This window comes from Chinchilla lanigera, unplaced genomic scaffold (assembly GCF_000276665.1).
Source record: "Chinchilla lanigera isolate Chin_1 unplaced genomic scaffold, ChiLan1.0 scaffold00022, whole genome shotgun sequence".
Lineage (NCBI taxonomy): Eukaryota > Metazoa > Chordata > Mammalia > Rodentia > Chinchillidae > Chinchilla > Chinchilla lanigera.
The window spans coordinates 21,916,778-21,942,381 of NW_004955423.1; the positions used below are offsets into that span (position 1 = coordinate 21,916,778).

The following is a 25,604-nucleotide window of genomic DNA, read 5'->3' on the forward strand; positions in this document are numbered from 1 at the left end:
CATATTATGTAATCAGTACTGGTTAAAAGAATGGTTCGCATTTGTGAAGATGTTTTCAGGGAACAAAGGAGATGGAAATGGTCAATAGTATTGGGTGCACGGAAGCCACAACTTAGCGTCGCTGTGCTCCCAGGAACTAGATACCCCTGGGGACAGTATTCACCGAGCAGCGCAGAAGGAGAAAGGAGGGCTGTGTGCTAGCGTCAGGCACCAGCATGGATGGGGACAGCTATGACAGAAGACAAAAGGTAATAGGGGCAGCACAAACAGCTTCACAGAGGAGTTTAGAGAACTGGGAAGTTATCCCTAGTCAGTACAATCAGGGAACTTTGGAGAAAGCGCTTCACATGAGTTGGGTCTTGAAGAAAAGAAAAGACACATACTATAACAAAGGGAGGATGAGTGCAAGCAAGGGCACACTGCAAGGAAGAACCAGTCCAGGTGAAGGCCCTGAAAGAGCAAAGCAAGCTGCCAGTTTGGGAGACAGCAAGCCCTTCAACTCAGCTCAGTGACGAACAGCAGAAGGGGACGTTTTCTTACAGCTGAGGGTTTAGCGGAACATTTTAGAAAGGTACACTGGGTCCGATATTAGCAGACTCTCGGTGGAACACCTCAGGCTAGAGTTCATTCCCTGGACAATTCACTTGACGTGTAAATGCATTCTTTCATTGCTCATCTCCCCAGCAAACTTCCACTTTTCTTAAAGGGAGGGGCACACACTGTAGCTTTTTTATTTTAAAGAAAATGAAAATGTCATCCCAGCACTTGGGAGGCTGAGGCAGGAGGATTGTTGAGAGTGTGAGGCCAGCCTGGGCTACAAAATGAGCCGAAGGCCAGCCTGCACTGCATAGCGAGACCCTGTCTCAAAAAGACAGAACAACCAAAAAACCCCTCAAAAACAAAAACAAAAACAAAAACAAAAACAAAAACACACAAAATAACAACAAAGACAAAAGCAATTTCACATTGTACTTCTTTGTAAATTGCTTGGAATGTGGATAATACTTGGCACATAGCAGGAATTCAGTTGACTGATTAGGAAGGCCTGTTTTTGTTGACAAAAACAGAGGGGCATTTGTGACGTACAGGAGGATTATGCCCCCCGCGGTGAGCTTCCCTGCTTTGTTGACAGCAGTTAAGCGCATGAAAAGATTTTCACTGTGGACAGGGACAGAGGTTATGCTGTGAGGATGTTTGAGGTGTCTGAAATAGTGCAAGCCTAGTCCTTTGGGAACCTGGCTACAAATGCATGTTTTGTTTTGCTTTCTCTACATTATCCTTAATGTTTTCTTAAATTTGTGTTTCTGTCTTACGAACATACTATAAAAATGTGCACCTGGAATGGAATAAAAGAGCAACTACCCTGTGACATCAACTGTTTGAACATTTAAGAGATAATGACTGACTGGTACAACTTTTTGTGGGTTATATATTTGAGGAAGAATCCTGTTTTTCAGAGTTAAAGATCTGGCTGTACAAATTCAGCACTGTGTGGCTTGGAAGATGGTTGTTAGAGTTTTTACCGGGAAAAGTCATGATTGTGAATCCACTCCTGTAACAAATACATAAAAAATATATCCAGAGAAGGAAGAAATATTTGGTGAATACCTGCCACGATACTCCAGGTCTTAGGATATACAGGTGAACACAGAGGCAAACTCCCTAGTTCTGTAGAACTTAAATAATAAGACCTAGTAATTTGGTTTAATTATTCATCAATGCAACAGTTATTAGTTATACAGAAAATACCTGAAACTTTATATGACATGTATATTTGTTACTCTCTACAACCCCCATTTCTTCTGATTCTGAATCATTTTCCTGTCTTTCTCCATTCATACAGGTTCAGCAACACTAGTGATCCCCAAATGCAGATCTATCACTCAGACACATTTACTAAATTACAGGTCTACACTTGTTTTAGACGTTTCTGCCTGAATCCTTCAAAGGCAATTTAACTCAGGGCGCTCAGAACTATTTTGTGTCTTTGCTCAACTTCCATCTCCTGCTACAGTCACCGTATTCCACGTTTAACAATACCAAATCATCCAAATTACAACTGAAAACAACACACCCAATTCATTCTCTGTTACCCGCCTCCCCATATTCTGTCACTACTTCATTTCCTGAATCCATTCTTTTTCCTCTCCTGTTTCCACTTTAGGCTTGACATTATGTTCCTTAAGCAGGTGGAATTTTTCACTTACCACTGTTTTCTTGTCTGTTCCTATTAGAGTTCTAGCGCCTAGCACAATTTCAGAGGGCTAGTAAGTTATCAGTGAAAGTTTGTTAGCTGAGCGATTCATTCATCCTGTGCAACAGAATGAAGTTTAAAATGCAGACTTGACTATATCATTCTTAATTTTGAGACTGTCACTCATAGGGCAAACGCTGAGTTCCTAACACGGCACTCGGAGACTCCGGCATCTCTACTTCAGGTCCCTTGTCTAATCTCCCCTCCTTTTAGTCTCCCAAAGGGTCTGCCCTGCAGCTTCTTTAATCCCCTCAAGGGCGCCAAGCCCACTCCGCTGTCCCACTTCTTGTATCTTCCACAAGCTCTGCTTGCTCCCCTAATGGCATCTCAAGAACTGCTTTACCCTAAACTCCTCCCAAAGTCATTCTTCTGGTTTTTTTTTTTTATTTTATTATCCCTCTAAGGTAGCTGTTTATTAATGGTGGCTCTGTCATTTGCATTGCTCTTATTAGGCCTAAATTTCACAAAGTCAACTTTGTGTTTGATTAATCTTTGCACCCTCAGTTCTTGCAGAGCACCTGCACAGACCTCATGGAAATGCGTGCTGAATGGCAAAGCAGAAAGTGGGCTTAGATGTCAAAAGGGGTTTATCTTCTGTCTCTCTCAAAGTTTCATGGAAATGACAACACGAAAACAAAACTGAAAGCAAATTAAGGGAAAAGATGTTGCTAGTGAACAGACAAAGATAACAACCAAGAAGCCAGAAACTTAGAAGATTTTGCAGAAGAAACAAGGTAAATTTAATTAGATGAAAAAAAATCAATGTCAGTCACCTGTGACTTAATACAAACCAAGAGGGATCCCTCTGGGAAATCAGAACTGCTTGGCTTTGCTAGCAAGCTCCAAAAGTTTGTGTAGATTAGTACTGCTTTTGGGAAGGAAAATTTACAGTATCTTTTAAAATAAAATATGCGTGCCACATACCCAAAATCCAGCAACTGCACCTCTAAGAATCCATTCTTTGCCAATATTTGTGGGCCTAAGTAAAAAGTGAGTTGGTCATTGCATCGGTAAAATGCCAAAATATTGGAACCGACATAGATGCCCATCAATAAATCATAGCCTAAATCAACAGGGGGATGCCTACAGTAGAAACCATATGCAAATTTTGAAGAAGAATCGGATAGGATATATAGCCTTTCCCACGCTATATATTGAAGTGAGACCATGCACAGGCTGCGCATATTTGTGAATGCGTTGGAAAAAAAGTCACAGGATCTGCCTGACACTATGTTTACCTCTTAAGTGGGCCTGTGCGGCTGGTGGGGGCGTTTTTCCTCTTTCTCCTTTTTATACTTTGGTGTTACAATCTCTTTTGCAATGAAAGAGCAATACAATTGGTTTAGCAATTTAAATAAGGGAAATCTCCAGTCTTGAAACAACGGGATCCAGGAGCAAAACTGGCCATAGCTGATCCACAGGGAGCAGTTTAGGGATTTCTAGACATTCAGGGCTCAGTATTTAGAGTTGTCTTGCGAGCTGGGGCTGCTCCTTAAAGATCTACCCCATCTGCTTCTGTATGAGGGGCAGGGTCGGGTGGAGAAGGAGGCAGCGTTCTGCTGACACCAAGGTCAGCAGGAGAAAAGAGCTGAAAAAGTTTAGGAAGTGTTTCTCCTCATCAGCGTGTCTGTAGCCATATTTGTTGGCAAGCAAGGCTTCTGGCCTTGTGAATGCCCTGCTGCAGGAGGTGGGGGTGGGTGAACTCCCTGCAGATTTGAACTCAACCAAGGACTCCTAACCAGCAGCGGACACGTCAGTCACAGCCTTGATTATCCAGGCATGGATGGCAGGCGGGGAGCCAGGGATCTATCATTCAAAGAAGGGCCTTCTGCTGCTGTCTGTTTTCCTCAAAGGAACAAATAAAATGCTCCTTTGCCTACCTGACTGTTCATTTACCATAAACCAGCAGGCAGCACCCTTCAGGGGACTCCAGAAAGGCAGCAGGAGAAGAAAATCCACCAGAGGGAGCAGAACTGTGCAGGAAAAGTATCACATTGCTGCTAGCGTGGTTCTGCTAAAGGACTTCACCACCACCGGACCTGCCTCACTAGAGATGCTCAGGGCGGTCCTCCGGCTTGAAATGAAAAGACTCAAAATGGTAGCACAGAAGCGCTCACATGTGGAATCTGAAAGAGTCCAGCTCACAGAAGCAGAGAGGAGCAGGTGAGAGAGGGGCAATCACTTCACACCCGCAAGCATGGTGACCACGAGGGCGGCAGGAATGGCGACACACTGGCCTGTTCCGGGTACAGTGCTTCAGCTGCGTGGGCGGAGCAAAATCTGGAGATCTGCCGTCCAGCCTGGGGACGGAGTTCACACTGTATGCGAAAATTGCTATGACTCTAGATGGTGTACGTTCTCACCAAAATAAAGGACAAATATGTGAAGTAATGGAATGTTATTAACTTGATTTCACAATTTATCATATATATATATGCATCACATTGTACTCCATAGATTTATACTATTACTTGTTACCTACTCTATCTATATCTATATACATGTATCTATATCCATTGACAGATGAATGGATAAAGAAAATCTGGTATTTACCCACAATGGCACAGTGGAGTACTACTCTGCCATGAAGAAAGATAAACTTCAGTCATTTGTAAGAAAGTGGATACACAGGAGACCATACTAAGTGGAATAAATCTGACACACAAGCTTTAATATCACATGGTTTCTCTTAGAGGAGAAATCCAAAATGTAAATAAAGAGGCAAATAAAAGATGATTGGAAGTTGGGAGACAGATCTTTCTTGAATGGGAAGGGGACCAAGAGATGGAGGGGGAGAGAAAGGAGGGGAGAGGATGGAAAGGAATTCAAGACTTGCTACATGCATGCACAACTTCACACACGGAATATAACCATGTGCTGCAAACACGGACTGGTAACAGTAAATAAAAAGAAAAACACCACGTCTTTATTTTGTTTAGATACATTTAAAAGTGTTTGTTAAGAGCGAGTGATTTTTTTTCCATTTTGTCTTCTACTTGCATTAAATGTACTTATTTTCATATTAATATTATTCAGCATGGTTAAAAATGGTCCTATGACCTGAATATTTTAGAGAAAATACAGGGTAGCTAACAGGTATATGAAAAGATGTCCAAGCATCCCTAATAATTTACACCACTATAAGATGTCACCTCACAGCTGATAGAAAGGATATTTTTAAACAAAACAAGCTTTGGAGAACTCAGAACCTTTGTGTATTGTTGGTATGAAAGTAAAATGGCATAGCTGCTCTGGAAAAAGCATGAAGCTTCTTTAAAAAATTAAAAATAAAGCTACCATGTGATCCAACAGTGGAATTTCTGGGTATTCATCCAAAGGCATTGATACTAAGATCTCAAGAATATATTTATCTTTCGATGTTCACTGTAGCACTATTCACAATAGCTAAGACGTGGAAGCAACGTAAATGGAAATCGTCTGATGGAAGGTTACATGTCCTACATGCCTTTTGCAGATGAATAGATCAGTGTTAATACATGGAATATAATTTAGCCTTAAAAAGGAAGGAAATCCTATCCAATCAAAAACATCCACCAGTCACAGAAAGGTAAATATTTCACATTTCCTCTTCTATGACATACCTAAAGAAGTGAAATCTATGGCATTAGAAAGTAGAAAGTTGCTTCCAGAGGTGAGAAAGAATAGGGAGTTTCTCTTTAACGGATATAAACTTTCAATTATGCAAGACAAAAAAGCCCTAGGAATCTGTGGTACACATTGCTTTCAACCTTAATATAATCATGTACATTTAAAAATTTATTTTAAAACTTTGGGTAGATCTTATGCTATGTATATATATCTTACAAAAGATAGTAAAACTTTTATCTCTTCTAGTCTACTAGTGAGAATTAGAAATTTCATTGTTTGCTTGCTTAGATCTCAAATCTTAAAGTTTTTTTTAAAAAAATAACTCTTGTCTTATTGCTGATGTCCAATCTACCAACAAATCCTTTTGCTTCTGCCTAGCTACAGGTTTAGCTTTGAGTGAGAGAACCCCAAGCTTTGCTTTGACTTTCCTCACTTGCGTGAACTACTTTCCTGATGGTCAGAGGCAGCCTGGCAGAGTGTACAAAGAAATGGCCATGTGGTTTCGTCAAATTCCAAAAGCACAGTCACGAATCACTCGACGATGGGGGGGGGGGGGCTGTCTGGAGACCCATGTCATTATGTGACTCCCTCACTGTGTGACCACTGCAGCACGTGCTTAAACAGACATAGCCGCTGGATATCCCCTACACACCAAGGCTGTATGGTATCGTCCGTTGCTCCGAGGCTGCAGACTCGTGCACTGTTGCTACATCAACTACTGCAGGCCACTGTAACACAGGGTAAGTATCTGTGCATTGGAACATATCTAAATATAGAAAAAGTACAGTAAAAATGTCAGGTAGTAGAAATTTTTTAGCTCCACTATACTAATGGGACCACCGATGGGTATGCCTTCACGGTTGACTGACACATGGCATAAGGCACAGGGCTGTAAGATGTTTTAAGATTTATGAAGTTGAAATAGAATTCATATGGCATAAATTAATTTTTATAGGGTGCAGAATTAAGTGTTTTTTTATCTACATAGTTGTGACCCTTTACCACTATCTGGTTTCGCTGCATTTTGTTTTCCATAAACTCCACGTTCCCTTTCCTCACTGCCCTCTTCTTCCAGACTCTGACAAGCACTAATCTTTCTGCCACTGTGGATTTATCTGTTCTATGGATCCCATGTCCATGGAATCATACAAATGATCTTTATTTCTGGCTACTTCAGGTTTGCACAATGTTTCCAGGGTGTATGCATGCTGTAGTGCAGTCAGTCCTTCATTTTTGCATGTGAAGGTGAATATTATCCCACCGTCTGGGTATACCACGTTATGTTCATCAATCAGTTATGGACAGTCAAATTATTTCCCTTTTTTTGTCTATTATCCATAATGGTTTTATCTATAGTCATATATGTGTGATTTCATTCTCTTTAGTGAATAACGGTTCAACAGAGATGTCCATACTTAATCCCCAGAATTTTATATTACCTTACATGGCAATTGAAACATTACAGAATATGATGACTTTAAGGGTCCTGAGATGAGAAAATTAACCTGGATTGTCTAGGGTGGCCTAATGTTATTACAATAATCTTTATACAGAAAAGGAGGGTCAGAGAAGGGAGAGAAGAGAGTGAAGACAGAGGCAGAAAAATGTAACAAGGAAGGGGTCAGGAGCTAAGGTCTGCAAGTGGCCTTCAAGGTCAAACAAGGAAGTGATTCCCTTCCCCAACCTCAGAAGAAATGCATCCCAGACAAGACCTCGACTTCAGAATCTTCAACCTAGAGAACTGTAAGACAGTACCGTTGTATTGTTTTTAATCCATTCAGTTTGTGGCAACTTGTTATAGTTCATCAACAGGAAAATGATACAGGTATATGTTTAGGCTTGGAGTGCTAGGTAAAAATAAGATATTTAAACTGTCCCCATCCTGACTTCCTCTCTGTGTAATTTCTCTTATGTTTCGTGCTATGGTTTAGATCAAGATTGTCCCCCAAAGGTGTCATGTGCTCAGAGGTGGGGACTTTGGAAGGTGACTGGATGATGGGGGAGATATAGCTGACTTGCTATGAGGAGGTGGGGCCTGGTGAGAAAGGGCGGGTCACTGGGCGTGGCTTGGAAGGGCCCATCTCCTTTCCCGGCCCCTCCCTTCTTTCTCTCCTTCCTTCTTGGCCGCCATGATGTCATTTGGCTTAGAAGTGACTTCTGGAAAGGCTCTTACTGCCACTGTGCCAAACTTATCTGACCCTCATGCAGGTAGGGGCAGGGACAGAGGATATATGGAGACCTGGGTGTGTCCTTTCATTACCTGGCGATGGAAGGACATAGGTGCTAGAGAAGGAATAACAGAGGCATGTGGAGATTCTCCAAAATCTGACAACCATCCTAATGTTTTACAAGGCATATCAATGAAAAATTGTAAGATTGAAACGAACACTGGCAAACTACCAATAACAAAAACTACGTTAGAGGACAGACTGGATTATTTTTCCCTTGTGCTACAAAACAATGGTGTGAAAAGGCTGTCAAAGAGCACGAAACCAAAACAGGGGGGTGTATTATATGCGTGTTATTGATATTTTTCTGGATTTTATGATACTATTTTTATGATGGCGGCTGTTAGCTTTTGAAATTATGTACTTTTGTAATTTAAAATTGTTCTCGTTTAGAATATTCATTGTATACGTAATTATATATCGTTAATAACTTTTTCTGTTTTGAAAGAAAGTATAGCTAATTTACAAAATTCAGATTCCATTGGGTCTTTTTCTGACGGTACTTTTAGGAATTACCCATTAATCAACTGTTTACTGCCTCTACTACTCTGACCTCAATCCAGGACACAGCAGTCAAAATGATGTAAGTTTGAATCTGATTAAATACAATTTTTGTTAGCTTTTGGGGTGATTCACAACTGAAAAATGTTCTCTTGCTCTTATTCCATGATTGCAGAACTCTTCTTTGTAAAGTCTTGATTATAAATTTGAACTCTTTATTAATTGTACTTTACTCTGGTTCCATCAGGGAACATTTTTATTCTCTTTGATATGCTGGATAGAAACTGTTGTTACAATCATCAGAGCACCTGATCGTACTAAGATAATATTCTCAGAAACATCCATTCTTTGGAAAGGGAAACAGAGCTAATTAATTTCATTCATGGTGACCAGTCATGGTATGGCAGCAATGGCAAATGGAATGGGGGAAAAATTGCCCTGGAAAAAAAGAGGTAAAGATGATTTACTTCGATGTTAGGAAAGGGAAAAATTGAAAGCAAGAAAATGAGTCTCCTTCTCGGTCTGTGTAATAGCGGAGACTGCTTATTAAAATCTGAGTCAACAAATGTTACATTGGTGAAAGTGGTGTCACCAGTTCAATGCTCCTCTGAAAAAAATGCCTCTAATTATTTTCGGTCAGAACATACCTTTCATTGAAGGATTCATCAAGGATTCCTTTCAAATTCCAGAGCTAGTAGGAATAGAGTTGTATGTATGTATATATGCATGCATATAGCTATGTATGTATGTATAGAGACAGGTAGGTGCTTGTCACAAATCCAAATTTTATCGTTTTATCAAGTTTTGTCAAGAAACACATTTGGAAGATATCTCAAGACTAATTTGGATTGAAACCTCAAAAGACAATTTATTGTGGAATGATTCCTTTTCAGATAAATAAAAATATTTCCCATTTCCTCCACCTCTGTTACTGTGGAGTTTTAATCGATTAGAACTAGCTGAACTGTTTGCTTTCAAAGTCACATGATTCATTCACTCCTTTGCTCTCAACATTTACCAAGTGCCAGTTGGGAGCTGAATATCCTGCTAGGTCAAAGGAAAGCTTTTTGGGGAAAATGACACAAAAATTGGGTCAGCAAAAATAAATATTTCTTTTGTCTACCGTTTTCGTGACACAGTGGTCATTTACTGGTTATTAAACTATTGTTTCCAAATGTGAGCTCACTTTGCTTCAATGTACTTTGTAATTCTGGGGTTTAACTTCCTTCCTCCCTCCCTTCTTTCCTTCCTTCCTTCTTCCCTGCCTCCCTCTCACCCTCCCACACTTTCACTCTCCCCTTTCCCTCTTTTTAACTTTTTTCTTTAATTTGTGCTGCAAGGGATTGAATGTAGACTCAAAAATATAGATTTGAATGTAGATTCAAATGTAGATTTGAATGTAGATTCAAACTGGAGATTGAATGTAACTAAGCTACATTCCCAGACACAAACACACACACACAAATTTATATTGCCTTAGTAGTTTTCCCAGTGCTGGAAAATGGAGGAGTTAATTAGGCTGTTACAAGTGTTCTTCTTAAAAACAGAAAAGTCAATTTATATAATAATAAATTCTACTACATTTTGTTCCTTTTTATGATCTTCACCTGAAGAATAAATGACAACATTGGATTAGTAGGTGTGGTAAACCTGTGTTGTAGTTACTTGTAAAGGAAGTTATTGTCTAGGTAAACAATGCCCACCTCAGGTATACACACAGCTTAGGTAATTGAAAATGCACACACCTTGGGCAAACTAGGAAGGCGAAAGTGTTTGCTGCCATGCTATTAATAAAATGATTTTAATTTAATTCTAATCAATTTCAGTTACAAGCTAAAACACCAACATAAGTAAGTGCTCAGCTGCTTCACATTTCTATGAAAGCACATCTGTATTGCTTAACCTAAATACACAGTCTATATAACTACTGGCATTTCTTTTCAGTTCTATGATTTAGAATATCTTCATTCCAAGAATTCTTTATGTAATTTATGTCTTTGAAATTTTCATTTGACTCAATAAAAGTCAAATGAGAAAAGCCAACAGAAACACAGTCCATTTGAACACTGAAATTAAAAATTCTTCATTATTGAAATCTGCAACCTTACTAAGTACTGAAAATAGTGATTTATAGAGTGCAAACTGGTCTTAAGCTTTTCAGTAAAGAAGTTTTATCAAAAACTGTAATATATCCATGGATGGCTGAATTTATAAAATGTTTCATAAAGATTGCCAGATGCACTCTCATGTATTAGTTAAATAATACTATCTTCTGGCAAATTCCCTGAAGTTATAAAGTCAATCTGTTACTGAATTATATTTAAAAATTTTACATAGTCCATTTTTTTTGTCCTTAAGATATTTTTGCTGCTGTTACTTAATATTTTGTTTTTAAAATCATGCTTTGTTCTTTAATTCAGAAATTGAATCCCATAGTTTGGAAGCATTTCTTTTAATAAGTAGCTCATTAAATAGGTCAAAAAAGTTGAACATACTCTCACAATGATTTCAGCATCATGCTTCTAAATTCTGGAGGAGGCATACTGGACAATTTTAAGTAAAGAGGCAGAAAGAATTTCTTTAAGCAAATGAAATAAATATTTAAAAGTCATTCTTTACCTAATTTTTTTTGAGAAAAATGTACAAAACAATTAGCAAAAGTAGCTAGTGTTTCTTAAGCACTTATGCTATCACACTTATATTCATATTTAATCCAAACTCTAGTGGGAGAGAGAACAATTAGATAAAAGGCAACATTTGAAGAGGCAAGGGCTGATAATTTTCCAAAAGTGATGAATGGGAACACACAGGTAACAGTACACGAGAATAATGTACACAAGAGGTGACTGAAAAGTATGGTGAGTATTTAAATAAAAAACTTCCTACCGTAAAAGACACACTGACAAGAGTAATGGGTAAGTGTATTTGAAGGCAGAGGTAGTCCTTTAAGTATTTCAGTGAAGATTAACAGCACTGTGTCCTACTGTTATAGTTTTTAAAAATTTAAACACTCATCATATTTTTGATCATTTCTCAATGATCAGCAAGTTATGGCAATTTCCGTCAAATCAAAACATTATGGTGTGTTCTCATCCACCATACTTATGGGATCTGGTACTGTGTGACATGCGGCTGTTCTCCAAAGTCACAATGACCATGAAAGGCGAACTTGGTGAATTGAGTCAGGACGCTGAGGCAACCATGACATCACAACTAAAGACACTCACGAAAGATGAGTGCTAGAACCGCTTCAGAAAATGGCAAGGCTGATGGAATGAATGTGATCAAGGTGAGGAAGCGTGTTCTGAGGGGAACTAACGGCAATGTGTCTTTTACTGCAATAAACTTTTAAAAAAATTAAACATTCACCATACTTTTTGATGATACCTCATACAAATCTCATTTACGAGCACAGATTTTTTTTTTAATTGCCAAACAATTGAGCAGAACAGTTTATGCTGTGAGTTTACTACATATCTTGTCAGAAGTTCATGGTGCAATTTAATTCTCATTGTGGTTGTATTAAGAGTGCGGGCTGCTAAGTCATGAACATCCTCCCTTGTGAGGAGATTAATAACCTTGCAAAAGAGGCTTCAGTTGTTCTCCTCTCTTACCCTTTGCCTTCCACTGTATGGGGGCTGAACATCATGGCATCATCTCATAAGCAAGGTGATTAAATCCTCCCCAGACCTGAAATTGCCAGGGCCTTCACCTTGGACTTCTGGTCACCCAAACTGTGAGAAACAGATTTCCACTGCTTACAGTTATCCAGTCTCAGATGCTTTGCTACAGTGGCACAGATTGTCCATATAGGAGGTCAGAAATGGAAAAATGATCTCTGTATGATTCACATTATTAGATTAAAGGAGAAAAATGTTACTCAAGTGTAGAAAAAGAAATAAAGTTGCATCCGTTTCACTTGAGACCACACTGATAAGTGAAAAAAATCAGACTTACATGTGTAAACACTGCATTGTCTTCTTAGTGTAAGAAGCTGAAAGAGTAAATATGACCCAAAATGTACAATAGATAGTGTGAAGTGGGAAGAAACTGCTCAAAAGGAAAGAGAAACTGGAATGGGGGAAGGAGATAAAAAGGAAGGGGAAAGGAAGAAAATATACATATACACAAGATAGTTAAAATAGTTATACTGCTAATTGCTATTAGTTCGTTGAAAAGAGAGGATTACGCTATATGGTTTGACCAATTTTTCATGCCCATGTCTTGTACTGTGAGCAACCTCTTTAAAGCTAACAGTACGCAATGTACTGGCCAATGCTACTCTCCTGCAGTCTTGGTTTGACATCTTACCATTGTTTTTATGGTTTACTTTTCTTTTCTTTAAAATAAAAAAGAAAAAGAAATAAAGTACGTAAAATTGAGGAGCAAGAAAACAAACTAGGATTCTTCATAGACTATTTGATTAACCACATAGGGATTACTAAAGCGTCTGTAGGAAATTACTCATATTTATAGTAAGTAGGCTTAGCAGATGGCTAGATATGGACATAAATTAAGAAACAAAAATAAAATGTAATACTCTACTATTACCCCAATCATTTAGAAATTACCATTTGTGAAGAACTACATTATGACTACAACAAAAAGATAAGCTACGTGGTAATAAACTGACTACAAATATGCAGAAACTATTCTGAGGAAAACAACACTTAGCAGAAAGGTATTAAAATGGATAAAGAAACTGAGATATGTTATGTTGATTCATAAAATGATTCAAAATTATAAAATGACAATTGTCCCTTGTCAATCCAATAAAACTGGGTTACAGAGTCAATGCCTTTCTATTCAAATGCCAACAGCCTTTTTTCTTGAGAAACTTTGTAAATTAATGCTAAAATTCATATGAAAAGTAAATGTGCAGGTGCTTGTTTTGGAGACAATTGTCCTATGAAGCAGAAAAACTTATCTTTTGTCCTAATTTCTTATATTAGTATCCAAGGAATAGCTTAGCAATGAAGAGAGTTAGTTATGAATGGGCAGAAATTTTGTTAAAAAGTGACATCCAGGATTGGGAATGTACTTTTGTGCTAGAAGTAGAGCACATGCTATTTGTGTGGAAAAGAGAGACTACATAATAAATGAGTAACGGAGAAAAAAATAATGCATATACTATCAAAATTAAACCCAGATGGAAATATACTTGACTGTGGAAATGATATCTTCCAACTTGTGGTCAAAGAAATAATATGGAAACTTTTTTTGACATTCAAAAGACTTCCTAAGCAAGACACAAAATACTAGATACATAAAAATTACACATTTTATTGTATTAAAAAAGTCTGTTCATAAAAAGATACCATGTAGAAAATATAAAGACTTTGTAGAGAACTAAAAAAGATGCATGTTGTACCTATATGTATCTTGAATAGAGATGTAATATGTACTATTACATCAGAGGGCCAATATCTATATCTCTACAAAGTAAAGATAGTTAATAGAAAGCTGGACAAAAATATATAAACAGGAATTTTACAGAAGAGGTAACACATAAAAACTTCCACAAACATGTAAAAATGGTCAAGCTCCTTAGAAGTTTGGGATATGCAAATGTAGATCACGATGGAAGATCATTTTATAACCATTATATTGGCAAAAATAAAGTCTGACAGTCAAGTGTTGGCAAAGATGTGAATCATGGGAATTTTTAGACATTACTGGCAAATGATTACAGCCCTCCTGAAAAAAGAAAAGCATTAGTTTTTCAGATGAATATATGTAAAACTTGTGACCAAGAAATCCCGCTTGTAAATATATGCCTTAGATAAAATCTCTCATGTGTGGACATATAGGAATACTCATAGCACCAGTATAAAACCAAAGAACTCATCCTAAGTGATTGTCCATGAAGGTAAGAAAAGGGATGTAAGTGGTGATGTAGACAAATTTATGGTAATGAGAAAAAGCAAAGCTCAGCAATATCATACTTAGAAATACACTGGCAGGAGAAAATAGAGCAAAGGAATGTTGAACAAAATTCAGAATTGTGGTTAGTGCTGAAGATAAGATAAGGAGCGAGAATGCTAAAAGTTCAGGACTGTAGTTATCTCGGGGGACAGGACAGAAGGATGAGGTTGGAAAGAGCGTGTCAGTGTGCTAGCTCATAGGAACACAGTGGGGGTCTCCCGGGACACGTTTCGTTATGCTTTGTAACTCACACATGTTACTTACAGTATTTTACATGTGTCACACTTGATAGGATGCAATACCAAGCTTTTTCTCTTACGTTCAGTTTTGAATCCATTGATTTGTAGTTATCACTCGTCAGTCTTCCTAATGCTTCTAACAAAGGGAGCTTATCAGTGACAATGCCTGTAAGGAATCTGTGAATGCAGTAATGATGCACTGATGCAAAACAGAAGCTACCAGAATTCCAGCTTGGTGGGCAGGTCTACCTATGTAGACGTCCATAACAAACAGGCATCCTGTCATATTTACAGTGAAGTTACCACTCATTTCTCTGATGCTTTCCTGCTTGAATAGCACAGGATTAGGAAGTCAGGGTCTCCCGTGGATCTTTTTCCCAACTCGCCTGTGGGGCGGGAGTAGGGCAGAGACCATGGCACCTCTGCGGGGAGCTGGGAGCTTGAGCTGGATGAGAAGGAGGCTGGGCCCTGGCTTCAGGCCATCTATTTCGACTGCCAGTGAGAGATGAGCTTGGCAATGTATGCAAGGGGGCGGTGACCCCTGCTCCCAAGGGATTTTGTCTGAGCCGGAAGAGCTGACCAGAGGTTCAGGCTGAAACTTAACGTAGGGGGCAATGTAGACAGCAGCGAAGAGGTCAGCATGCGCAGCCGGCACGCTTCCAAAACCACCGCAGGCAAGGGAGGGAGTCCTTTTAGCTGAGATCACAAAAATGTGTCCCCTCATTTGCCCAGGTGAAAATTCCACCTCAGAGCAAGAAAAGGGAAAGGTATGAAAGAAACCGAGAGATTTTATGCAAGGAAGACAAACACAACCAAATGGGCCATCTGGCTCCTCACATCAGATTAAACTTCTAATCTTAGAGGAGTAAAAGTCAGTTTTTACCTTTAATGATCAGCTGATGAAGGGTAGGGCAAAGATAAGATTGGCTACAAAGGAAATAAGTTCACTGTCTTTTTATATTCAAAATAGACAGCTGTACAGCTAGCTTCTCTCAGTTCCTTGAGAAGAATGTTGTGTGCTAATAGGTAAGGTGTCATGCCTATATCTTGTACTCTGAGTAAGTACTATGAAGACAATAATATGCAATGCATCAGCTATTGTAAACATCCTACTATCCAGCTTCATTATTTACTTTTTTTCTCTTTAAAGTTAAAAAACATCAATGAAACATAAAAAAATCGAGTGTGAGTGAAGCCTGTGATCCCCGGAGACTGGTGTTATAGCAGCCCAATCTGCCACAACTAAATTTTGGAAAGAACCCAAAGGCCTTTCAGCTGAGGAATGGATGAAAAAGATGTGGTATTTTTATACAATGGAGTATTACTCAGCTATAAAAAAGATAAACTTGAGGCTTTTATAGGTAAATGGATGTAACTAGAGACCATACTAATGAGTGAAATAAATTGAACCTGCATGTGTAAACATCATACGGTCTCCCTAGTATAACAACCTGAAAGAGTAAGTAAAACCCAAAATGTACAATAGATATTATGAAAGGGAAAGAAATTGCTCAAAGAAAGGAACAACTTGGATGAGGGAAAGGAGAAAAAGAAAGAAGGGAATATATATATATATATATATGTACATATATGTATAGCTGGGATAACTGTACTGCTGATGTGTAAGGGTTTATTGAAAGGAACAGTTAATGCTTAATTTTTTTGACCAATTTTGCATGCTTACACTGGAAATCTGAACAACTAACTTGAAGACAACATTGTGCAATATAACAACCATTCATGAACTCCTACCATCTTGTCTAGTGAAACTCTGTATTATTTCTAATTTTTTTGTTTTTATTTTTTATTCTCTTTAGTGGTTTGATCAGTCTTGCATTCTTACATCTGACAATCTGAGCAACTTTGCAGAAGATAACAATGTGTAATATAACAACCACTGATAATTCCTATCATTTTGTTCTGAAACCCTGTGTCATTTTTTTTGTTTTTGCTTAGTTTTGTTTTTGTGTATGTTGTTGGTATTTTGCTGTTCTTTTATCATATTTATTCTCTTTAAAATAAAAAAAGAATTGCTTCTCTGCCAGGTTGTATACATGCATTATTTATATCACTCAAGCCTACAAGGCAATATAACTTTCATTCTATAAATCAGGAAAATGAGAGTCAGAGAAGTCAAACACCATGCACAAAATCACACAGCAAGCAACAGAGCTGGAAGAGAAAAACTGATTAACCCTTAAATGTTTTAACTTAAATGCACTTAAAGTATACTTTTGATGAATTCAATTTTTGAGGTTTCAAGACATCCAAGGGGGAGACTTCTAGGACTTATACATTGTCTATAGGCACTTGAGATTTGGTCTTTTGGCATATTTGAGCAAAAACTGAACTGCAAAAGAACAGGTAGAATTCCACTCTTGCTGGAGATGAGGCAGTGACATGTTTTCATTAGAAAGACACTGTCACAGTGGTTGGAAATACAGTGTCATTGGTGACACATTTCTCACACTACCAGGAAGCCTCCCAGAAAGAATTCTTCAAGCCATAGATTTCTGGAGTCAGTCAAGTCTGTAATTCTGTTCTAGCACATAGCAGCTATCTATGTCAGTAGCCACTTCAAGTTCTCTTCTATAAAGCTAAAACCTATCAAGTCAGGATTAAATGAGATACATATGGACCACATTTAACATGGTACCTGACATAAAGTTGTGGTTCAAAACTGACAATAGGCATCTGCTGCCACCCCAACACTTGTTAAATGAAACCTAACATCCAGTTCTCTACGGTTCATTGTCTCCTCAATTCCTTTAGCTCCCAGGTTTAATTGTTTTATATTTAGCAAATGCAAATGTGCACTTGATGATTTAATACCCGGAGTTCAAAAAAACAGAGCAAAAGAAATAATCTTCTGGAGCGTACTTAGCAAGCTTAGAAAACGCATGTGCTTACCAGCTCACTGAATTCATTATTGCCTAGGTCAAGTCTTTCCAACTGGGCCAGTTTGTGCATTGACCTACAACAGATGGAGAAAAATACTCTTGTGAGGCAGGGCGAGGCACATTACTCTGAAAGACATTCCACTAACCGCTCTGTCAGATTTACCTGATTGCACAAGGCGCAGATTCGGCATGTTCTTCAGCGAGACATAAATTTGCAAATGTACTGAATGCAGACTGCAAACCTTTAGCAGCTTACCATGATCCATAGGATACTAAATCCTGGTATGTGGATGGAGCACAAGGCTGGCTGCCTAACAACAACCTGGGAATCTTGTTAAACATGTCCACTGGTAGGAGGTGTGTGGTTGGGAAAGATTTTTAAGAATCACCACAGTTTTGGAAACCAATGGATGAACTCAGTTCTTAACCAAGCATTCTAAAACTCAACAGCCTGGCACAATTTCACCATCAGGTCCAGCATTTTCTACTTCCCCAGATGAACTTCTATTATAGACAAGTCGTATTTTTTGTTTCCCAAGCCTATTGGCTTCATGCTGTAAGAACTGTGAATGAATAATTGGAAGATTCCAAGCAAGAGTTTGTATCAAAGGTTAGAGGGACTCTCGAACACTGCTCATGGCGTCAGCATTTCTCAAAGCACGGTTACACAAATATACAACATAATAAAAGATAGTGTTTCCTGAACGATTTTTATCTCCCCACCCCCCAGAATGCTGTCATTAAGTCTTAAGCATACAGAAAATCTTGAAGCATCACAGATTCAAATCTTAGAAAGTTTAGTTTCTTCACCTTTAAAATCAATATAGAAATTGCAGCAGTTTTTTTGTGTTTGTTTGTTTTGTTAAGACAGGGTTTTGCTATGCAATTCAGGTTGGCACTGAATTTACTATGCAGCCCAGGCTGGCTTGAACTCATGGCAATCCTCCTGCCTCAGCCTTCTGAGTACTGGGGCATGCCACCATATGTAGTGAGAAATTATAGCATTTTTATGAGCATTTTTATGAGCATGAAATAAAGTATTACTGAAATCCTGACACTTTCAGACTCTCAGAAATAAAAAATAACAATGTGTATACTCTTTCTTCATTCAGCATCTATCACTGTGAGATTATGTGCTTATTTAGGGAACAGCAGTGAAACAACACATACAAATTTCTGCCCCACAGGACTTTACATCCAGTGGGAGAAGGCTATCCATAAACAAAATACTTAAGTAAAATAAAATAATGTACTAGAAGGTTGTGAGTGCTATAGGGAAAGCTTATGCAGTGGAACTGGATAGGGAGAGCTCATGTAGGAATTTTATTTTTAACAGGATGATCAGGGGAAGCCTTAAACAGAGGACGGAGTTTGAGCCAAGGCTTGAAGGAAAGAGCACGCTGAGGGGAAGAACGAAGAGCATGGACGCACTGCTTTCTTGCCTCCTGGGTGTCCTAGGAGGCCAAGGCTGCTGAAGAGGAGAGCGGGAAGGGAGAGCAGGAAGGGAGACTGTGGGGTGATGGATAACAGAGGAGGTAACCGCTCAGCGGGAGACTTAGGCTGTGATTCTGGGTAAGAGAGAGTCACTCAAAGGCTGATGAAAAATGTGAACACACTGACTCATTTTACAAGATGTCTGTGAGTGCAGGGTTGTAATGAGCCTTGGGGTGGGGCCAACATAAAAATAAGGAGACCAGGCCAGTGGAGAGGATGCCTCTTTGCTATTAACCCTTCCTCTCTTTCCCACAACACGCCATGCTGCCAAACTGAGCTTTCTAAAATACAAGCCTGATATCTTCCCTGCCTCAATATTAAAAGTTTCCTTCCATTGCTTCTTGACATGGACTGTCCTCACTTATCCACAAGATTTTAAGATTTTAAACAATTGATAACACAGCCTATGGCTTTTCCTATTCAAGTGCTACTTGCTAAACGCTACCAGTCAAATTCTTCCTCCAGATTTTCCTTTTAGATGAAATACATTTTTCATTTTATGAGATTACAAACAAGTAAAATAAAATAGAATGCAGGGTATTTTTAACCTTATAATTATTCTTTGTGAACATTTGTTTTCTTAAAGAGTGTGTGTTTCTTTCTGGCAGGCCATGTCATGTGCACCTGAGTTCCAAAGATCTCTGGAATGTAAGGTTTCTCAACCTCAGGGGCACGGACATTTTAAGCTGGCTAATTCTTTGTTATAGGTGGCTATTGTGTACATTATAGGGTGTTTAGCATATCCTACACTGAATCTACTCTGAGGGGCTTATTTCCTAAATGAGAATGACATTTAAGTGAATAATGACTTCCAGAGTAATTAAGTACTAAGGTAAGAGTACGCATAGATTGCTATAGGATGTCAGAAGGAGAAAAAAATATCAATTGAGTAATTAGGGAAAGTTTCAAGAAGAAGTGACATTTGCACTAGATTCTGAATGAGCCTGCTCTATATGATTCATGTATATTTGCACATTTGACAGGAAATAATGAATGTACATCTAAAGTTGAAATATAATCAACTTTTCTGAGATGGTAGCCTAAGATAATAACACACGAAACATAGACCTGCCTTCTCAAAGGAGGTGCAATTTTGTTCCAAAGTGAAGAACTTATAAAACCTTCCCTTAGACGTTACTGCAGGAGGCTCTAGTCCTACTTCTTGGCTGGTGTGCGTTAGGGCTTGGTCAAGAGTTTGGGTCACATTCTGCACCAATAATGCTGGGAATTTGATCTTCATCTGTCTGAACCATTTATTTTGCTGGTGACTCACATTAATTTACATGCTAATTTAGTTATCTTAAGGGGCACTCACTCCGCGGATGGCCTTGCTTTGTTGTCTCTTAGCACTGACCACTGGAAAGAACTTTCACTTTGTAAATTACTTTCTCCTTGTCTTCATTCCTGTACTCTATTTAGGCTCCATGAGGCAGGTAACTTGCCAGTTTTTTCCCTACTATGCAAACAGCTTTTCTATCATGTCTGCTAAATTAAGACATGAATGCAGGCCTGAAGGAGTGATCCTTTACCGGGGAGAAGTTTGAATTCCAGACTATTTACAAAGATGAACTACTCGATTTATATCAGGCATCTATAATTAATTAACAGTTGCCAAGGAAGTAGCGACAATTAATTAAGTTACCAGGGAGCTATTCTGATCGGGCTGTAATGAATACTCTACAGTAATGAATATACAGCAGCTCACTTATTGTGGATAAAGGCAGGTAGGGCCGAAGTTCAATAGTCCACAGACAGTCACATCTTTGTTAGCTTCCTGACACATGCAATAATAAGCTTAAAAAATTTAACAGAACAGGAAAATATTGAGCAGCATGTCTAGGTAAGCTTTCACCTCTGGTTATCTAGCGTACGGTAAAACAACGCTATGTGTTTTGTGGTTAAGACCACGGACTCTGGATTCAGATTAGCAGGGTCTAAATCCTGACTCCACAATTTGGTAGCAATTTGACTGTGAAGAAGCCATACAGTATCTTTGTACATCAGTTTTCTTAGCTATAATATTGAGATGACAATAAAAATCCCTAGATTGTAGAGTTATTGCAATGATTAAAATAGTTGATATAGGTAAACACATAGTAGGTGCTCTATGAGGGTTAGCTATTAAAGTACATAGAGGATGCTTTCAAAGTTCAGTTAGTACATTGAGTCAGTGTTTCCTAAAGTTTTTCCAAGAATTGATAGGTGTTGCATGATTTCACATGGCCAGCACATTTTGGCAAAGCTCGTTGAGAAAATAGTGTTAGGTTTTTTTTTTCCTGGCAGCTCTTCTCAGAGAAAATGGACAAATGTTTATTGTGATTCCCTAACAGATGGAAATAGTTTAGGCTAGTTCCTGTTTATGTGACTAAGAAACATTTTCCTTCTTCCCTGCAAGGCATTTCTTAGAGCAAGAGCACACTTTGCTTGAAGTTTTTATAATTCTTTTGGAACATGATGAAGCTGAATTCTTGTCCATTTCCATCCATGGAATCATGCACATATGAGGTTGACCAAATGATACAGTAAGTGTTTACATTAAAATGATTATAGGAAAAGTCAGATTGCCATTAATCCCCCCTCAAAATACTCTCTCTCACTTCAAACATACATCCCAAAGTTATTTTTTTATAAATTTATTTATGTATTCAATTAAGTTTTCAATTTTTATTTTTCATTAGTAAATGCTTGCAGTACATAATGATTACGTTGTTTATGGGGAGTCAGCACATGTACACAGCATGTTCCCTTCCTCCTCTTCCCCTGTCCCCCCATTTCTTGGTTCCCCTTCCCATGCAAAAGATCTATCTCCTGATTTCTTATTATCTATCTTTTATCCTGTGGGTCTTCCCATGTCCCAAGCAGTTTTGGAAGTCCTCTTTCATGAGGACTTGCACTGTCTTGGAGACAATGATGTCCTGAATTGATTCAAAACATTTTCCTGTCACGGTCATTTTGACTTTTGGGGATGAGCTAAAAATCACACTGTGCCAGATACAGTGAAGAAAGTGGGTCAGGACACAGTATCATATTTATATGAACCTGCCTTTCTGGGTGGCATTCACTGAATCTTTGATCACAACTTGTGAAGACACTCATGAAACAGACGTTCCAGAACTGCTACAGGAAGTGGCCAGAGCTGTGGGATAAGTGTATCTGAAGCGAGGGGGAGGACTCTGAGGGTGATTGATGGCAATGCGTCTTGTCCTGTAATAAATATTAACATGTAAACATTCACCTTGTATTTCATCATGCCGTGTACATACTCCATAAGAGCACATGCCAAGATGCACTTGTATATGCTATTCTGTATATTTACATTTGCCTAGAAATTCTGCACATCTGTTCAGCTCTGCACCTCGGCTCCCAACGGTCACATCAGCTCTGAGCATTTGTGACTGTTCTGGGCACAGGCCCCTGAAAGACCACGCGATCTTACATTTGACTTCATGCACAGCACCTCAGTCCCTTATGATTAGAGGAGAACGGCTGACTTGCTCACCATCACAGATAATTAGCCCCAGGGCTAGCCCAATGCTTTCTTCCTTTTTAGCGGCACTAGCTGCACATTTGACTCTAGCCTGCTTTGTTTATTTTGACCGCTGTTTAAATATGAATATTTTAAAGTCACGTGTGTGCTCTGTAGTTCGCTATGGTCTATGCCGGCAGTCAGCACACCTTTTTGGTAAAAGATCCAGTGGGAAACGTTTGAGGCTCTGTGATCTGTTTCAACTTCTCAGTTCTGCCTCTGTAATGCAAAAGCAGCTGAGATAATATGTTAACCCAGGGGAATGGCTGTGTTCCAGTAAAGCTTAATTTATAGAATTAGGAATGACAGATCTGGACAACAAGCCATCACTTACAAATCCCTGGTACACCAGCCCTTAAATTCTTACGTCTAGATGATTTTATAGGTTTAGACTTACCAGCCTAGCCCTTAAGAGTATTCACATTTTCAATCCCTTGAACACAGATATGACAGATAAATAAGGACGTATTTATTATTGAGAAATGATGACTAGAAAACTAAGATTATTACTTTAAATCCTCATTTCTTGAGGTGCATCACGCATATTTCCTCTCAAAGCTGTCACTTGGCTGCATGTATTAAATTAAGTGCTTCCTATCATGCTATTACTTGATAGAGTTTATCCAGTTGCAGAGATTTCGGCTGGAGAATAATGCAGTACCTTGGTGTGTCTGGCACTTGTGCTGGGGTGTACACCGTGTGAACTCCCTTTCTCTCAGACTCAGATGTTTTATCTACTCGCACGTACAAGTATCTCTGCAGCTACACGAAGTTGGCAGAACTGGTGCTTCCTCACAGACTCCCAGTGCAGTAACTCGGCTTTGCTGACCCGCAAGACTGTCCACCTTTTTGGCACACGGCTTATGCCCTTAACCTGGCTTTCGGATGTGCTCTGACACCCTGCCCAATTAGGGGCTGTCGCCTAGTGCAGTTGGGAAGACGCTCAGTTGTTGCTGTCCAGTGTTTTCCACATAAACTCAAGGAAAGAAATTTTATACTTTGCTTAGTCTCTGTGGTTTGTCTAATGATATTCACATTTTATACTTCAGATCTGCCAATTTTACATTACAGTACTATCCTCTTAATAGTGTGTCTTTAAAGAAACCCTGTGTCATAAATTTTTTCTTTAAAGACTAGAAAGCTTAGGAATTGGGATTCTTTATAAACGCACCTATCCTCACACCTCATTATGAAGACATGTAACCAAGAAACCAAGAAACGATGTACACCTAGTTTTTGATGGGAAATAAAATAGAAGTTTCATGATCAAACGTTTTATGTAAAAATTTCCTTTGACCATCACTCCATCCGGAATTATGTGAGAGCTATGATTTTTATATACTCCCCCATCATATCAGCTTGGCTTCCCCTTAAGAATAACAAAGTCAAACTGGCTTTTGATCAATTCTAGAAGAATTTCTCACAAATTAAATATTTCTTATTTTGTCAAAGAAGAGTGGGAATCTCTGTTTTTCATACCAGTTTGTTAATGCTTATAATTGAGATGTTTACTTTGCAGTATTTAACCTACTAGATTAAACATTTAAAATAAATACTTTTCATCAGTTGTCAAACATTTTGAGCGTATCCTTAGGAATTTGTTTCTTTGAGATACTCAGCATTTCAAAGTTTAGGCTAATTTGTGGTATCATATTGGACAATTTTTCTATAATTCCCTATCTCTAGTTTAAATCACAGCATGAAAAAATATTTCATAGAAAGTAACAAACTCACAAGTAACCTTTCAGGAGTAGTTCTGGTTTATATAGTAGAGCAGATTTGTTGAATAAAATAGAAAGATTAAGGTACATAGACAGCTGTTTAGAAGAACAACTGTCTCTAGAACAAATTCTGTACTTTTTTTTAATAAAAGATCTAATTAGGTTTAGGGGAAGCCTGGATTTCATTACTGTCTCTGTGGTTTTCTTGGGTTTATAACCAGAATTGATTATTCATTCACCTTGCACATGAATTTTCCCAATGACCAACATTTATTGTTCAGTCTGAACTCACAATAAAGCAGTAAAGATGTGACCCTATTCATGAGGCCTCGCATCAGGGAGAGAGTGCCTGATCATATTTGTAAGGACGTCTGTGGGGGAAAAGCTGCCACACAATCAGGCACTTTGACAATTGTCTCTGTGGAGGGTCACCCTGCAGGAGCTGGAGCTGCTCACTGGCATTGCAGCAGTCTAATCAAAAGGTTATGAGGGACACAATCAGCAGGGACACGCCGCTGACTGTGGTATCTTATTGGACAATTTTTAAAACATACTGTAGTCAGCATCATGTGCTCACAAAGAGATTTCAAATGCTGCCGCTGAAAAAGTAATTAAGCGGAATCACGCTGTTTTGGAAGTTCTGTAGATAACCAGGCAGGGAACAACAGAGCCACACCCCTTTTCTAAGAGACTCCCTTAGCATGTGTGTGCACGCATATACACACACGCATGCGCACCCCCTTATGTACATAGAAACAGGCACAGGTGTGTGGGGTCCTTGTCTCTTGGCTATTCTTCATAGAAAATCTTATTACTTGTTCTATTGGTCTTTCTGCATAATAATAGTATTCATGTACTTTATATAGATTTTACCTTGGATAGTTGATATCCTGACTAATGAATAATAGAGGTACATGCTGTGACTAAGACATCAGAGAACTTGAATGTTAGAGGATAAGGCCTCTTCCTTGCACCAGAAATTGGAAATGCCAGGTAGTCGCAATCCAGACTCCTTCTGCAGCCAGGATGTGAGCGTGTGACCCAGTTTTTGTCCCTGGGATAGGAAGAATTTGCTGAGGAAGACTCTCAGAAAATTTTCCTCTCGTTAACTTAAGAGGGAGGGAGGCATGAAATTCTTTTCCCCTGTTACCCTTGGTTCCTCTTTGTGTTTGGATGAGAATGTGACTTCTGGAGTGGGAGCAATCAC

At 38.7% G+C, this 25,604-nt stretch overlaps 1 protein-coding gene across 3 annotated transcripts in view; it reads right to left on the reverse strand.

The window, feature by feature from the left end:
- Lrrc7 (leucine rich repeat containing 7) overlaps positions 1-25,604 on the reverse strand; it is a 505,545-nt gene that overhangs the window by 152,732 nt on the left and 327,209 nt on the right. For all 3 annotated transcript variants that reach the window (XM_013514397.1, XM_013514396.1, XM_013514395.1), the window contains exon 8: positions 17,667-17,730. In XM_013514397.1, the coding sequence (XP_013369851.1) occupies positions 17,667-17,730 (64 nt within the window). The remainder of the gene's footprint in view (positions 1-17,666; positions 17,731-25,604) is intronic.